Genomic DNA, 17,284 nt, shown 5'->3' with positions numbered 1-17,284 from the left:
GCGAAGAGAGGCGGTAAATAAGGCCGACTCCTGACAGAACTGTCTACCTCAGGTGACGGAGAGAGAGAGAGAGGAGGGGGGAATATCTAATGGAGGAGGGCAAGGAGGAACAGGATGCATGGGTATAGAGGATAATGGAGGGATGAGAAAGACAAGGTAGTATGATGGGTGGATGAAGGATGGAAAAAACTGGTGTGGATAGAAGGTAGGTGATGGCTGAATGGAGGAGAAGGTAATGGGGGTGAGAGGAGAGGTGGGATGACAGGATGAGGTAACAGGGAAGGAGGGAAGGAGGGAGGGAGGTGAGTGGCGACAAAGGACGTGGAGAGGGAAACAAAGATGGATTGAGAGGAAGCATGAAGGGGAGGAGAGGACATGAAGAGAGAGAGAGGGGAAAGATGATGAAAAGCGGGGATTAGCAGTGGTGGAAAACAAAAAGGGAGAAGAATAAGATGATTGAAAAAAAAATCTCCGGAAAACTATAGATTATAATTCATTTCCAGGAGAAGCTGTGCCTGCACTGTGTGTGAGTTAGACAGACGTTGTTGCAGCTACATTAGGCACATGACATGCAGATGAATGACCAGCAAGTGACCCAAACCTGTCCAGCACATGCAGAACTCCACACACACATGAATACATTAGCGTGTAAGCACACATATGACCAAGTTGTGAACCTGCTCAGCCTATACATTGGCATGGCTGAATGACTTTTCCAGAGCTCATGCTTGCTCTGAGCTGTTTGACTTCAGACTGAGGGGAGAGAAAACACAAAGGTGACAACGTAAACACTCACACACACACACACAAACACACATGGTGAACAATTATGTGCTGAATTCTCATATATTGTGTATATTGTGTATATTTGCATGTTCTGTCCTGTTTTTCATGCTTTGCTACGTGTCTGACCCCAGTGATTAGGCTTGTGTGTGTGTGTGTGTGTGTGTGTGTGTTTGTGTGTGTGTTCTTTTTGTTGTGTACGCTTTTACTAATTCACGTGTTATAATCTCTCTCGGCTGCTATCTGCTGCATCCTCAAACACTATAAATAAAACTGTTGCCGCTCACCAGGCGATGATTCACGATAGTGATTCATCCTATTGCCAGTTCTCAGAGGCTCTTAATTTCACTGTTTTAAACCACCATTTTTTTTCCTGTTGTGACACTATAATGTTGGGTTTGGAACATTCTTAACAGTGGAAGTGTTCAACAATATCGAACAGAGTTAGATATTTTAAGGTATGCTGTACCAATTTCCAGTTTCCAAAAGAAGAGGTTTTATCACAGTGTTTCACTTAAGACCAAAAGATAAGTAAAAGAAACCTTTGGAGAGGCTGAATGATAACCTTTAATATATTACAACGGCATGGTATGTTCATTTCTTGTCATTCTGCCACATTGAAACTTTCAGTAAGATGTGGATAAAACTGTAGAGGTTACATTTTGGTGTTTTTGAAGCAAGGTTGTATGAGGTACATGTCAATAATAAGTGTATTAGTGTTTTTAGCCGTAGTGGACACTGGTCAGCTTGGCCCCTTTGTTGAGAAACTGTCTGGGGACTGGAAATGGAGCTAGACTATCAGACAGGGACAGGTGTACCACGTCATTTAGCTAATTTTAACAAACATCAACAAAAGCACTTTTCTTGTTGTAATTGTTTGCACTACTTGGAAATGTGTCAGTGCTTTACTCTGTCATCAGAAAGCCCATTTGTTTATTGTTGACAATTTAATTAACATCAAAAATGCGACATTTTAATATGTACATTGTCAGATTTTTAATTGTAAACTAAGTATTTAATTTAAGACGCAATATTCTAAGTATGATAAGGGTGAAAAGGCGTCAATTTCATGGTGATTTAATACATTTAGTCAATTCACCGTTTTTATTATTGAATTCTACTAAAGGCTTTTTTGTTTTACTGAAAGTAGTTTAAATATGTCATGCATTTAGTTAAAAGAGTATGTGTTTACATTTTCTGAGAAAGTTGGTCGTCATCATTTGTGCGTACGCATGGTCTGAGGAATAAATTCAAGTAAGAATATATTGATGAATCCCAGATTTGTGCTTCAAACGTTCGTAGGCACAGTTTAGGCACATATTCGTGCATACGCACTGTTAGTGAATGAGGCCCATTGTGAGGATCATGGGTTATGTTATTATGACTTTGGCCTTTTCTGGTTTTCTGGTTTTAAGTCCTGAATATTAAAGAAAGTAGATAATAAACAGTGGGGCTCAGTATAGCAGGAAACTCTGTGAGCTACTGGTATATTCTGATTCCCAAAGATCCAGAGGCACTGTTATTACCAACTCCAACTCATGGCAGGAAGTAGTTTGCCCATTTTTCAAATAAATATTGGATTCTGTTGTTGTTGTTGTTTTTTAGCATTTTACACAACGTCCCAACTTTTTTGGAATTGGGGTTGCACTTTCTCCACTGCAAAGACTCACAATGAGTGATGCCTTTGACTTTTTCAAGATATCAGGATGAGATTATTTACCTAAAAGCATGACTTAAACCTGTACAGGCAATAAATAAATCAGCATTGTGATCAGACTGCTGCTTTGTTCCCAGGGTGTGCCAAAATCAGCACGATCCAGATGTCCCTCACAGGAGCTTTAACCCTGTATTGTCAAACGTGTTTCCCCAGGGCACTATTTGGCCTTGGGATTAGAGCCCATCCCATATACTGAGGCTATGGTCCTCATTGCAGCTGGTTGCTGGTTCTACTCCCGCACATGAACCATTACTGCAGGTTATCCCCCACTCTCTACTCCCCACAGTTCCTGCCTCCCTTCAGCTGTCCGATCTCATAAAAGCAAAATGCCTGAAAAAATATCATTAAAGATATAGGTGACATCTCTTCTGTTCTCATCTTTAAGCAATCTCTAGTAAGAAAAATGTTACATCAACTTGGGATTCTTGTCCGTTTATGCCATCATTAGTTTTAATTTTACAAGTAAAGATCTTTCTCAACACTTCTAGTTTCTTTTGCATCATCAGCAGCATTGCATGTCTGACAGTTTTTCCTCATAAACGGCCAATTCCTCAGTGCTGTAGCCCACTCCACTCCACTCCACTGCCACCCTTACCCCCACCCTCAGTGCCGGCAGTCCCATCATGCTGATTGATATAAAATGCATTGGTGCCGGTGTTTCAGTGCAGGAATGGAGCCACATTCAGTGAAATCTCTGTTTTTCTGTGACTTTCAGAGTCATTTGCCTGCTGGTGATTGTCTGGCCTTGTGTGACTGTGACTCTGGCAAGGACTTCAATGAAAGGGATGTTCTTTTTTTTGTAATGATATAGTCTCATATTGAATTAGTTCTTGAGCAAAATACTAGGAATTCACATCTCCCACTGGAGTCAAAGAGAATAAGTGTTGTTATTTTAATCTTATATAACTGTGTCATGAACATCTGCTAATTTAGGGGTGTCAGTTGGACTAATAAAGCACTTCATCAAAATGTCACCTTGGGCTGTGAGTAATTAAAATTGACATTTTCTATATTTTTTATAATCTGTTATGAAATCAAGCAAGATGAGTCTTGAGTCACATAAATGCAATACCAAACTAATGAAAACAAAGTAAGGCCATTAATGTGAATTTCTTACTTTGTTATCTTTTTGAAGCTTTAAAGAGATATTTCAGTTTTTTTGAAGTGGGGTCGTATGAGTTACATTGCACTAGTACTCCTGCTAGCCACAATGAGTGCCGGTGAGCTCTTCTCCTTTAATGAGAAAATTCCCAGATGACCGGCAGGCAAGCTAGGCTACAATTTTCTGCAGATGGGGAAACCTCTTTCGCGTAATTTCGCTAAAGTTGAGAAAATATGTTCCAGGCACTCATCACGATGCAATTGCATGCACTCTAGAAAAAATTGCAGCTATAGACCCCCTTTGTTTTGGCACTATTTTCAGACACACTTCGCAGACCTGTGTTCTTCCGCTGCATGAGCACGGATACACGCTGATAAGCTGTTTGGATCTGCCTGCAATTTTAGGATCAAAAACTACAAACTGCAAAAATTTGTGATTCTGACAGCGACGATGACATGCAGTTTACTGTGGACACACGAGGATACCTCTAGCCTAGCTTGCCTGCCGGTCATCTGGGAATTTTCTCATTAAAGGAGAAGAGCTCACCGGCACTCACTGTGGCTAGCAGGAGTACTAATGCAATGTAACTAATGCGACCCCACTTAAAAAAAAACTGAAATATCCCTTTAAGATTCATATTGTAATAGCAACTTTTTACATGTTTGCCCACAACCCTTACCTCATGAAAGCTCAAGACACATAAGTACTGATGTGAAAATAACAGTTAATTGATTTAAAGGTAAAACAATAATAATCAATGTCACTGTTTTGCTGTGTCATGCAGTTTTTGTTTTCAATTACACTTTCTCGTTGTTTGGTTTTAAAGTTTGGGCCACCACTAAGTAAAATACAAATGAATAAAATTAAACAGTTGAACTCCCCATGCACTTACTCTCTGTATCACAGACTTTTAAAAGCATAATTTAGAAAGAGTAGAGGAGAGTACATTATTGTTTGTGGTACTTTACATTTAATAGGCCTGCAGCCGGTGCTCATTGAGACTGCAAACAGTGTGTCGTAGATAACGATTTAGCTGAAATGAGCATCTGCACAGAAACTGAGCACAGATTTGGAGCAAATGTGGAGTAAGAGGAGAGCTGGGCAGTCGGGGAGAAGTTGCAGGGTTAACAGGTGTGATTGACTGAGCAGATTGCAGATGTTTGTGTGAATTAGCCCTGTGACATTTCCAAAAGGATCATTACTGCTGAGAAGCTGAAGTAACAATTTGTCAGTTAATAACTTACAAAACACAAACACACACATGTGCCTGTTTGTACACAGAGCTTACTGTGCTCATGAAGTGCCTCATACAGTGAATATATAATGAATGTGGACAACAAATGAGGCCAATCAAGACAAAAAAATCTGTAAATGTTCTAAAAGAGGAGCTGTGGTTAAGATATCCCATTGGTGGGCTGGTTACGGTCGGATTTCATGTGATATGAGAGACTTGTTATCGGATAAATCTTTGATAATCTATGCGATCTGTGAATATTTGAGCCTTAAAGCCATCTCAGTGTAAACAGCTTTGATTTAGACACCATACTGTATAGAGCTAGTGGTTTCTCTGGGATTGCACTGCTCTTCATCAGGGAGGACTTAAATAAAGAGCTGTCATGTTATAAGTTTCTTTCCATCTACGTACATCTATGGACTTCACTGAAAGCTGTAGGCTCTTATATAATCCATGGTGCATGCTTTCATCCACACACTTGTGATCTTTGAGGGACATAGAAACATCAGAGCATATAATAGAAAATAGTGTGTTCCAAGTTTGCTGCTCAAAGAAAAGTGGACGGTGAAAATCAGCGATTGAAAGAAGAACGGAGTGAAACTTTTGAATTCACTCACCCTCCAACCACCACAAGACCCATGTGCTTAATATGCCAGGAGACTATAGCTGTGCTGAAGATTTCCAATTTGAAAAGGCATTATAAGAAGAAGCATAGGAATTTTGAAGAGACATTTCCTCAAAATTAATTTACATTTTGCTTATCTCTAGTTCAGTAGCTGTGGGATGGGTACAGTGTATGTTTTGCCATTTGTTGCAGAAGAAAAGAGAAGGGCAAATGTTGTGCTCAGAATACACTGTAGAACGCAAGCCACAGAATTTTGTGTAGGTAAGCATCCTGCCATACCCTTTGTTAAACCTGCCAAAATAGGACCTATAACTCGTCTTTAATATCGTGACGACCAATGTATTTTCTAAAAACTTTAATCAGATTTAAAGAACTTGTTTTCTGTTGATTAACGGGACTCTATCTCATATTCCAATATAATATATATATATATACTGTATATATAACGCTTGGATGCCCTAGGCCGAGCTCGTGCCAGGGTTGTGTTGCCGTGACATAAAGTGGGAGCTCGTCCGGGATCTTGATGTAAATGTATGACAGTGATGTTTGTAGCATTAGCACGACTGTCGAGTTTAGTGTTTCCCAGTAGCAGTACTTAACTTTACTACGTTGTTTGCTTCAGTTAGCGGAGTAGCAGGACTCTGTCAGTAATTTGGAAACTTTTTCGGTTCGCCAGCCAAGGTTAGGAGGTTCGTTTCCTCCCACAGGTCGCACTCCCTTTTCCCCCACAGAGATCAGGTGTCACTGGTGCCACAAATTAGGCCATAAGAAAACTCACTGTCCAAGTTACAATGGGAGACGAGGTCAGGCGAAGCCAGTTGGGCTAGTGTCTGTGGATAGGGAGGCAGTAGATGACCTTCAGGGCTATGAAGCTTTCATCTCGGAAGGTACTGTATCTGATGAAGCTGAAAGTCTCTGTGTACCGATTACGTATCTCAGAGACACAGGAGCGAAGCAGACACTGCTGCGAAAAGATGTGGTGGAACTTCCAAATTCCACATTCACTGGGCAGGTTGCGGTAGTAAAAGGAATAGGGGGAGGATATGAGACTGTGCCCCTTCATCGAGTCTACTTACGGTCTGAGTTGGTGACAGGTTATGTAGATGTAGCCGAGGTGCAGACCCTGCCCTTTAGTGTGATTGATCTTGTCATGGGAAATGATGTAGCAGGTAGGAAAGTCACTCCGGGAGACGCGGAGCAAAATGTGGATTCGCCGGAGCTCAGGCAGTTAGAGGAAGAGTACCCTGAGGTTTTCCCTGCCTGTGTAGTCACCCGTGCACGGTCAAAAGTGGAAAAAGGGGTGTGCAGTAGGGCCCATGAGCCAGTGGAGCTGGAGAGTCTTGAGAGCTCGCCCATTGACCTAGCAGGTACAGTTTTTCCCCCAGATGGATGATCAGGCTGAGGCAGAGCTGGTGGGTCAGCATGAGTCTGTGGCTGCTGAGGTGTGTGAGGGAAAGAGCGAACCTACAGCTGATGGGGTTGGCATAGCTGAGGCTAACCAGGACCAGGTGGATACCTGGAGCTGAGTTAGGGATGGATGCTCCTGTAACCCCAGAGTCACTTCCTCTGAACTGTCAGACCTTAGTGGTAGAGCAGCAGAGAGATCAGTCTCTAAGTTATGCTTTGAAGCTGGCAACCTGTGTTACAGAAGCGAAGGAGGTGCCGAAAGGCTATTTCCTCAGAGACGGGATTCTCTTTAGGAAGTGGAGACCTGCAGCACGGCCTGCGAATGAGGACTGGGCTGTGTATGAGCAGTTGGTTCTTCCTCTGAGTTACCGCAAGGAGGTGATGCAATTAGCTCATGATTCCTCTCTCGGTGGTCATTTGGGTATGAGGAAGACCCTGGAACGAATAAGTCGACATTTCTATTGGCCCAGTATCCGAAGAGATGTACAACGGTTTTGTCGTTCTTGTCATGTGTGTCAAGTAGTGGGGAAGCCGGGGGGTGCTCCTCCCGTTGCTCCTTTACAGCCACTGCCTGTTGAACAGGAGCCGTTTACTCATATCATGATCGACTGTGTCGGGCCTTTGCCTAGGTCCAAGCGAGGGAATGAGTACTTGCTTACCATTTTGGATGTAGCCACTAGGTACCCAGAAGCTATCCCACTGAGAAGTATTAAGGCAAAGACTATTGTTGATCATCTGGTTAAGTTCTTTTCCTGGCCAGGTTTGCCACGTACGATTCAGTCAGATAGGGGCTCTAATTTTACCTCCAAGCTGTATCAGCAGGTAATGGCAGAGTTGAAGATATCACCTAAGTATTCGTCGGCATATCACCCACAGTCGCAGGGAGCTATAGAGCAGTTTCATAGTACCTTGAAAACCATGATAAAAACGTTTGTCGAGGCTCAGCCTAAGGAGTGGGATGAGGCCATCCCTTTCTTGTTGTTTGCTGTGCGTGATGCTCCAACTGAGTCCCTGGGTTTCAGTCCGTTTGAGCTCATCTTCGGCCATGAAGTTAGAGGTCCGTTGCACCTGTTTAAAGAACAAGTTGTGAAACCAACTTCCCCTGGGGATGTTCTCCAGTATGTTTCATCGTTTCGAGCAAGGCTTCAGTCAGCATGTGAGGCTGCAGGGAAGAATTTGATGGGAGCAAAGGCTCGCATGAAGGAGAGGTATGACAAAAGAGCAGTGAGGCGCACTTTTGACCCAGGTGACCTTGTTTTGGTGTTGGTCCAAGGGCCGCTTCACCAGCTGGGTCCAGGTTATGCTGGACCATATAGAGTGCTGAGGAAGGTTGGGAACCTAAACTACATCCTTAATACTCCCGATAGGAGGTCTAAGACCAGGTTGTGCCACATTAATGCCCTGAAAGCGTATGAGGGACGTGACATGTCTGTTGTGCTGTTGCAGTAGTGGAGGAGGAACAGGTTGATTGTTGCGATCCAGAGATGTCCTCTCCTCCACCTGATGTTGTTAGCGCCAGGCTTTATAACACGGATGCTCAAGCTTGCCTTGAGGACACCTTGCTCCATTTGTCAGAGTCGCAGAGACAGGATGTGATTCGGTTGGTTGACTCGTACCCTATGTTGCTGTCAGATGTTCCTGGGAGAACTCATAGAGCAGAGCATGAGGTTGATGTAGGTGAGGCGATGCCTATAAAACAGCACCCATACCGATACCCACCTCACAAAAAGAAGGTAGTTCAAGAAGAGGTTGAGTATATGTTGAGTATTGGTGTCATTGAACCAGCAGAGAGTGCATGGAGTTCCCTATTTGCGTTGACTACAGGAAGGTCAATAGGGTAACGAGGTCCGATGCTTTCCCTATTCCTCGCCTGGAGGACTGCATAGATCAAGTTGGACAAGCAAGGTATGTTACCAAAGTGGATCTGTTGAAGGGCTACTTTCAGGTGCCACTTACGGAGCAGGCGAGTGAAATTTCAGCTTTTGTTACTCACAATGGCTTGTACAAGTTTAAGGTGATGCCTTTTGGTATGAAAAATGCCCCAGCCACATTACAGCGTTTGATGAATTCCATCACTCAGAAGTTGAGAAACACAGTAATCTATATTGACGATGTGGTGACCTTCAGTGAAACTTGGGAGGAGCACATGGTGCAGATTGGGGAGCTGTTTGATTCTCTCCAGGAGGCTGGTCTGGTTGTAAATTTGGCCAAGTGTGAGTTTGGAAAGGGTAAGGTAACGTACCTAGGACATCAGGTAGGGTGTGGAACTGTGCTTCCAAGGTTGGCCAAGGTCCAAGCCATTGTGAATTTTTCTGTGCCGCGCACCAGGACGCAGTTGATGCGGTTTTTGGGGATGTGTGGGTTCTATCGCAGGTTTGTGCGTAACTTTGCTGCAGTTACGGCTCCTTTGACTCACCTTTTGAGGAAGGATGTGAAGTGGGTGTGGTCAGAGAGGTGTCAGGGGGCTTTTGCTCAGGTTAAAGCGATTTAATCCAGTCCTCCGGTACTCAGGGCCCCAGATTTTAGTCTTCCATTTCGGCTGGCCGTTGATGCTTGTGACGTGGGAGTGGGGGCTGTTCTCCTACAAGCTGAAGAGGATGGGTTGGAAAAACCACTGGCCTACTTTTCTAAGAAGTTGAACAAACATCAGCAGGCGTACTCAACCATTGAAAAGGAGACACTGGCTCTGGTTTTAGCCGTGAAGCATTTTGAGGTCTACATGGCCAGCAGTGAGAGGGTCATTGTGTACTCAGATCACAACCCATTGGCGTTTCTGGCGAAGTTCAGCAGTGCGAATGCACAAGTGTTTAGATGGAGTCTGATGTTGCAACCTTACAACCTTGAGATCAAGCATATTGCTGGCAGGAATAATGTGATAGCTAATTCGTTATCCCGGGGTTGAGAACGTAGTCTTGAGGTTATCCGATGAGACTTGAGGACAGCATGCCTCATTTAAATCTGATGTTGTGAGACAAGAATGTAGTAAACTTGTGAGGAGGATGAATATTCCCACTCGGCTATGAGGCCTATTAATTGTTTTAGTTGAAAGGAAAGAAAGAAATTTTTTTTTTAATTTTGGTGAGAAAGAAAGGAAAAAAAAAAACACATGTAAAAAAATGGTGAATACGTGTGAGTCTAGTGTCAAGTTTTGTTGTTTTTTTTGTTTATGGGGGGAGGAATGTTGCGGCAACACTGTCCAGAGTATGGGGGTGTGGCTGTCGAGCTACAGGTGGGCAGACCTTCCTGGTCACATGACCAATTTATCAATGAGACGGTGACGCTGTGGTCTTGATTTAGCTCAGGCAGACACCTGCTGGAGAGGCGAGAAGAAAGAGACGCCGTTCTCAGAGGCCGTGGAAAGACATTCTTGCGAAGTTTTCCCCTTGTCCGTTGAGTTTTGTCGCGTGTTATATATGTTAACTTAAATATGAACTGTCATCCAAAACCCTGAGGGGTAACGAGAAGGAAGCAGCGTGAGCTGGTCCCGGAGCCGTGAATGGTGTCCTGGAAAGAAGTCGGCACAGGTAAGGTCCGCCTTTTCCCTTTGCCTTTTGCTCAACAGCCACCTGATTCCTTTCTTTAGTATGGCACGGGCAACCAACGCTTGGATGCCCTAGACCGAGCTCGTGCCAGGGTTGTGTTGCCGTGACAATATATATATATTATATATGTTTATAGATATATAACACACAAATGACATGAAACATTAAAATTCCTCACAGTGCCTTAAATCTTCAACAGGACCTGCTTTTTACCTGGAGTCTACTGTTGTACCACCGATAACACTCAGTATCTATCTTGTCCCATTAAAAATAAAAATGAATCTCACTGAAAGAAAACAGGGTTTTAGATTGTAGCTGTTATTTATGTCAGAAGTCTCTGCTTTCACAAGGGCTCCCTTTCCTACAGATTCTAAAGAATCTTTACTGAAACAGCAGTATAGTTTCTATGCCAGCATGCTGTTCCTTAACGCAGGTTAAACGAGCACTTCCTGCATGCCTGACTAAATATTGTCCATTGATTGTGGGTTGGTGGCATAAAATCCTTGTCGCCGGATACAACTACAACATTCTTTAACAACAAACAACCCTGTTTCTGTGAAACTGACACAAGAAGACATTTCATGCTTTTCTTCTGTGTTTCAGCTTTTGAAATAAGATCACCGGATCATATTTCAAACAGTCTCACATTCTGCTAAATCTCTCTACCTAATGGCCTCATATCCTCATAGGGCTGGAATAAAGGGTTTCTTCTGGGCTTTCTCTGTGCTGTGAAGTCTACCAGTCTTTCAATGTCTGTGAGTGTGTTAGGAGAATGAGAGGGAGAGTGTGTGGTGTAGAAATGTTCATTTTATTTCAATTAACCTGTAAGTAATTTTGTTGTTGTTGTAAATAAGTAAATCTAGCCTATGAGCCAGGGTTAGAGGAAGGATAACTACATTGTATGATTGCCTGTGAACAATTACGGGATGATGTCATGAAAACCACAGGAAGTGTGTTTTTGTTATTTGGCCCAGTGGTTTAACCAGTTTTCCAACACTTAACCTTACATAGAGACAATAAAATACACAAGTGTTGTAGTCCTTCCTTTACTAGTAACTCAGTCAGGTACATGCAGAGTGGATACACATATTTCTAGATTAAGTATTACTTCGATTTTCTGGTTGAAATGATTATCTTGAATGCACATCGCAATCAATCCCCCATGAATCCACTTCAGTCAGGACCACTCTCCACAAAGAGGATTATTGTTTGCATGCAATGCGTTATATTGAGTGGTATGGCTCTGTTCTGAGAGCTCCCTGCCCTTCCAGATGCATACATGGAATTACCAAAGCCTGAGGCCAGGAGAGCCCACTTCCCCTCCCTTTGATGTGCCATTACAAACTATTACCTGTGTGTTTTTATCTCTGCCTCTGTGACTATTCATGGCTATAATGTTCTTTTACTTTATTTTATCGTTTTATTATCAATATGTATTCATCTGTAATACTAGTGCACATTGAAGCGTTTTAGTTTCATACTAACAGGCTGTAACCAAAACTTAAGGGCATTTAATATGTATTTAGTTAATAATTAAATATACCATATTACTGTCAGAGAGAGAGAGAAACAGATTGTGACAGACAGGCAAACAAAGTGTATGTGAATATTGACATAGGTGCAGACGTGAAACGAAACTGGGACATTTAATGCTGGGGCACAGTGTTGCTTTGTATAACTATGAGGTTCATCAGTGTATGAAATAAACTACAGTCTTGAGTCTCTGCTAACGGAAACAAAATGTGCCAGCTGCGTTGTATGAACGATTCCTCAACAGGTTGAAGGTGCATTTAGAGATTGGCGTTATATTACATTTAGGTTTATACAACTGTTGGTATAGGGACACACTCGCATGGAGCACAAACAAGACGCTCTCCACATACAATAGATGTCACGCAGAAGTTGCATTTAAAATGACAAATTCACCAAGCGCTGTCCTTTGGAAAATGGTGTTCTTTATGAAAACACCATCAGAGTCTAACAAGGGTGTACGAAATTTAGGCTGAGGCAGCTGCCTCATTGTTTAATTTGCAGGAAAAATCCAGCTTATCACCTCGACAAGAAATGTTGTTACACTGTAGTATTGCAACATCTTTTGGCATGAGATCTAACCACAACCCTACAGCATTACTTAGTTCACGCTAAAAGTTTAGCTCTGTCTACATCACATCAAGAGAAACAAGATGACATTTATTAACGCAGCATCTGAATGAGGTTTTCTGCTCTTTTATTGTCAACCTTATCATTACTGTTTATAATTAATAGACCTCTTCCTTCATGATTAACCAGTATTTTACACCTGTCACAGTTTATACTAATGATGTTCTGAAGCAGCTAATTCCCTTATGTTTAAATAGAAGCTTACAAGACTACAAACAACTTAATTTCCATTTTCTGAAGCAATATTGCCAAACTGTGTTGCAGTATGAGATAGGATTTGTTATCTGTGCTAGTTTCCATCTGGTTAGTAGAGTATGATTGCAGTAGCCATTAACCGGAGCTACAGCTAAAGCTATTGGTGAGTGGATGCGCTACAGCTGAGACGTAACATGACCGACGTTTTGGGTCAACAGTGATATAAATATCAATGATTACAAACTAGTAATTGGTGCGAACAAGCAAGGGTGATAGCAATCAAATGTGCAAATAACTAGCTCATTCAATGTTCAGTCTAGCATTCATTTTCTCTGAAGTCTGGCTCTTCGCCTCCATTCTCCTTGCTTTATCTTCCTTTCTTCATCCTATGTTTTTCTGTTCTTCTTGTCCCCATGTCAGTGGTCTCACAGACATATTTGTATGAACAAGCTGATACAAGGGAACACAGTGCTGACTGAGATTGGGTTGGATAAGAACTGTGTGTGCAGAAACAGTCTGTTATTCAGTCTGCCTCACAGAAGTAACCAGTTTTACAGAGCTGATATTTTCCAGTCAGAGTTGAGTTTGATACAGTTTCACTTGAAACAGTGTTGATAAAAGTTTGTAGTCACTGAGTTCTGAAATCTACTCAACACAAGTTTGCCTGAGGTCTGTTGATGGACAGAAAGATTGAGGTAAAAATTAGACTACTTTTAAGGTGAATGGTTGGGTTCGTGGATAAGAGCAAGCCTTTTATATGTCAGTGAAGTCTGGAAACTCTGCAGATCAGTCTGGTAGTAAAACAGAATGGGCGCGCGATTCAAGTCTGAAACTCATGATTGATCCATGGAGAAAAAAGCTGAGATTACTTCACTCAGCCTGTACGATCTCATCAGAAAAAAGTGTCAGTACTTGATTGGATGAATTCTTCGAATAGATTTTTTTTTGTATGTGTGTTTGTGTGTGTTTGTGTGTGTGTGTTTGTGTGTGTGGTGGTTGAGGCGGTGGTCCAGCTAGGCCTTGGTGTTGCTATTCACACTGAGTGCGACACGCTGAGTCTCATCAGAATGTGTGGCAGCGTTGGCGTAGGCGTGTAGAGGCTGGTTAAACCACATGTCTCTCTGTGTTCCTCACTCAGTCTGTTTATTTCTCCTTCCTCTCTCACTTTCTCCTGTGCCTCGCACGCATGAACCCTTTATTTGATCAATGAGTCCATTTGAAAAAAAACTCAAAGACCTGTCAGGAAACAAAGCAGTCATTAACTTGACAAATAAATCACAGTTTGAATTATTCAAGTGTTTGAGCAGCTACATGACAGAAAAAAAATGACAAATTTATTGTTCAAATCAATTAGAACGGAGACATTGTTTCTGGAAAGTTACTGGGAGAGACAAAAACATGTAATAAAGGGCCTTTCACACAATACAGTTTGAAATAAGTGTTAAGTTTTACTATCAGCTTTGGTGAAAAAAAAAAAAGTTGGCTGGTGAATCAATGAGCAGATAATGAATCATCTGTTGTCCACATTGAAGATCAACACCTCTGCTGATAACAGTGATTGGTCTGCTTTTCTGATGCTATTTTTTCTCTTAAAACATGATGGATTTTTGATCAAGTGTTCATACAAATATTTAAGACATTGCTTCAATTTTATGATTTGCTTGAAGCCTGAACCATCTAAATATCAGTGTTTCAATTTGTCTGCAGTTATTTGGATCCTCTACTCAAATCTTAGAAATGCAAGTACACCAGTTTCCTCAAAGGAATTTGGCTTAGCAGGATTAAAGCAGCCAGTGGTTTGGTACTCTTTATAACTGTTGATTTTCACACTAAGAGCATTCTTTTCCATATGTCTAGAGGAAGTGGCAACCTCCAACGCTGAGAAATGATGCACATGAAAACTGCAATTCCTTAAAAGTCCACTTGAGGCTGGCTACAAAATCCCAGGAAGCCCCATTAACATCCATGTTAAAATGCCAATTTTACAGCAAAATCAAACATGTTTACAACCAGTCACAAAAGAAGGTTATGGACTGAATTGTTCAATCTTCTATTTGTACATACTGTACTGGGGTGAATTTCTTTATGACTCATCTGTTTAGATTAAATCAGTGCCAAGAGGCATGCATAGATTTGCATAATTATGGATGTGTTTGTGTTAACTGACAGGAGGGGGGGTTGTAAATGCTTGCCAGGAGGTTAATAGCCTGTCTCAGCTCCACCTTATTACCTGTGTCTTGGCTGACCGAATGTTAGGTGAAGTCAGCATATGGCATTGTTGAACTTTAAAAACAGCTCTTCAGAAACCAAGGGTGAGGTTACTGATGTTACTATCATGTTTTATACACTCTTTGGTCTGGAGGTTTTTCTTCCTAATCATAAAAACAATTTGCATGCAGTTTCTAAACCAGCAACAGCAGTGCATTTATAGCTCCACAGGTGTGCTATTAAATCAAACATTAAATACCTTTTTGTACACTGAATTGGGGGGATGAGATAGAGAGCAGTTAAGTGGGGGCTGAATTAATGTCCACACCTCTGATTGGCTGCCTATACTTCTACAGTTTTCTTCAGCTATTCAAATACCAAGAGATAATGGAGGTGAAATGAGAATTCTAGTCAAAATAATGCAAAAAATTGGCGAGAGCTAGCTCGACAACTTTTACCTAACATGCTCATCCTAACAACATAGTCTGCCCAGATGTCTTCGTGTGTGTGTCCCCCCCTTCACACTCCCATATTTTTGAGTTCCCCTGATTTATGAAAACTGACAAACCCACTGATCCAGCCTCAAACGTTTGGTGCGGCTTGAAATTTCTCTTAAGGAGCAATTTGGCATCAAGAACAAGCTAATAATTACCAGGTGTGCTGTCTACCTGCACAAGATTTAACCAACCATTTAATCTGAGACGGACTATTTTTAGCTACATAAAAAAAGAAATACAAATCAAAATGATCTTCAAATCAGAGCACCGTTTGCATAGCAGTTTGAGCACATGCCCCACTGAGGTTATAGTCCTCGTCACAGCGGTTGCTGGGTCAACTGTCAGCCCCAAACCTTTGGTGTCTGTCATCCCCCACACTCTAATTCCTGTCTCTGTCTTCATCTGTCCTATCTAGTAAAGGCAGAACTTAGTGATTTTAGGTGGCAGCTATAGTTATAAGTACAGTATGATATTCAGTTAGTATAATTAGTATATGAGAATACATGAAAGCGTTGACATTTGTGGGGCTTAAGGATTTGTGATGTGATGTGAGAGACTAAAATAAAGGCCACTGAATTTGAGTATTGCTGCATTCAATGATGAAACTTGGTTAACCTGAGGCATCCATGTGTGCTTGATTTGAAGATATCTCAGAATCATTAACACTCAGATAAAGATCTGAAATAATACATCCTTCTCTGTTGTATTCATGCACAACGTTCTGCATGTCAGAATCTCAAAATCAAAAATGACGTGAACCCTGACAAGAATCAGTAGTACTCTGCCAAATGAAATACTCTTTTATCCAACATGTTAGGAGTTTAGTTATGACATCTGACACCTTGAAATAATGAACAGCATTAAACTTGTTATTGGTTAGTTAATGGGATAACACAAGGAACGTTTTAGGCAGATATTGGTATAAAATTAATAACATTAAGGCATGTATGGTGACTGAAAATGTATAGGGACTTAGTCAGAAATTAATATTGTTGTGATCTTTTTTATATCCATTTATTTGAAAGTAAGAGTATATTTAAAATAGCTTAAATATAAAAACTGAACAAATGTGGATTTGACTGCTGACATTAATCTGAACTGAGTATATTTTTACTTACATTTCACACTTTCACTCTCTATCTGTCACACTGAGAGAAGTGCTTCATCTTCTCATACCACTCTCTCTTTCCCTCTCTCTCTCTCTCTCTCTCTGTCTGCAGATGTGATTCACACAGTGGGGCCGATTGCACAGGGAGGAGTTGGAGAGGTGGAGAAAAAAGCCCTGAGGTCGTGCTACAAAAACAGCCTGACAACAGCCACCAAAACTGAAGCACGATCTGTGGTGAGGATGGAGGGATGAGATGAAGGGATGGCATAAGCCAGGAAAATAGACATGAAGATGGAATAAACCTGTTGTGTTGAAAGGAGGAAAGCAGGATTATGTTAAAAAGCTGAACTTAAAGGAAAGCTAAAAGAAATTTCATCACACAGATACTTAAAAAAGTGTGAGTCAGACTGAGATCGATAGAGAGAGAGAGAAACAGGAGAGGCAGGTGGGATTGGTGAGTGTATGAAGGTTTTACGAATCACACCAGGCAGGAGGTTTCACAACCGCACAAGGTGTTAAAGTCAAAGAAAACAACAACAAAGCAAGAAAAAAACAAGTAAAGCACAGCAAGTAAAGGGCAGATCTCCACAGGTTTTGGCTTCCTCTCCCAAACCCTAACATAAAAGAAGTTGTATTTCACACAGTGGTACTTAATGTTGTCCTGTCTGATTATAATTTTGTGTCGGTATATCTCCACTTACCTTAA

The 17,284-nt window shown here is 41.6% G+C and overlaps 1 protein-coding gene across 1 annotated transcript in view; it reads left to right on the top strand.

Annotated features, from left to right (window-relative positions):
- Positions 1-17,284, top strand: part of macrod1 (mono-ADP ribosylhydrolase 1) — a 155,337-nt gene that overhangs the window by 115,832 nt on the left and 22,221 nt on the right. Inside the window, exon 6 of the mRNA XM_034690558.1 lies at positions 16,691-16,812. Within this exon, the coding sequence (XP_034546449.1) occupies positions 16,691-16,812 (122 nt within the window). The remainder of the gene's footprint in view (positions 1-16,690; positions 16,813-17,284) is intronic.

This window comes from Notolabrus celidotus, chromosome 8 (genome assembly GCF_009762535.1).
Source record: "Notolabrus celidotus isolate fNotCel1 chromosome 8, fNotCel1.pri, whole genome shotgun sequence".
NCBI classification, from domain to species: domain Eukaryota; kingdom Metazoa; phylum Chordata; class Actinopteri; order Labriformes; family Labridae; genus Notolabrus; species Notolabrus celidotus.
This window is presented reverse-complemented; position numbering and strand designations above follow the sequence as displayed.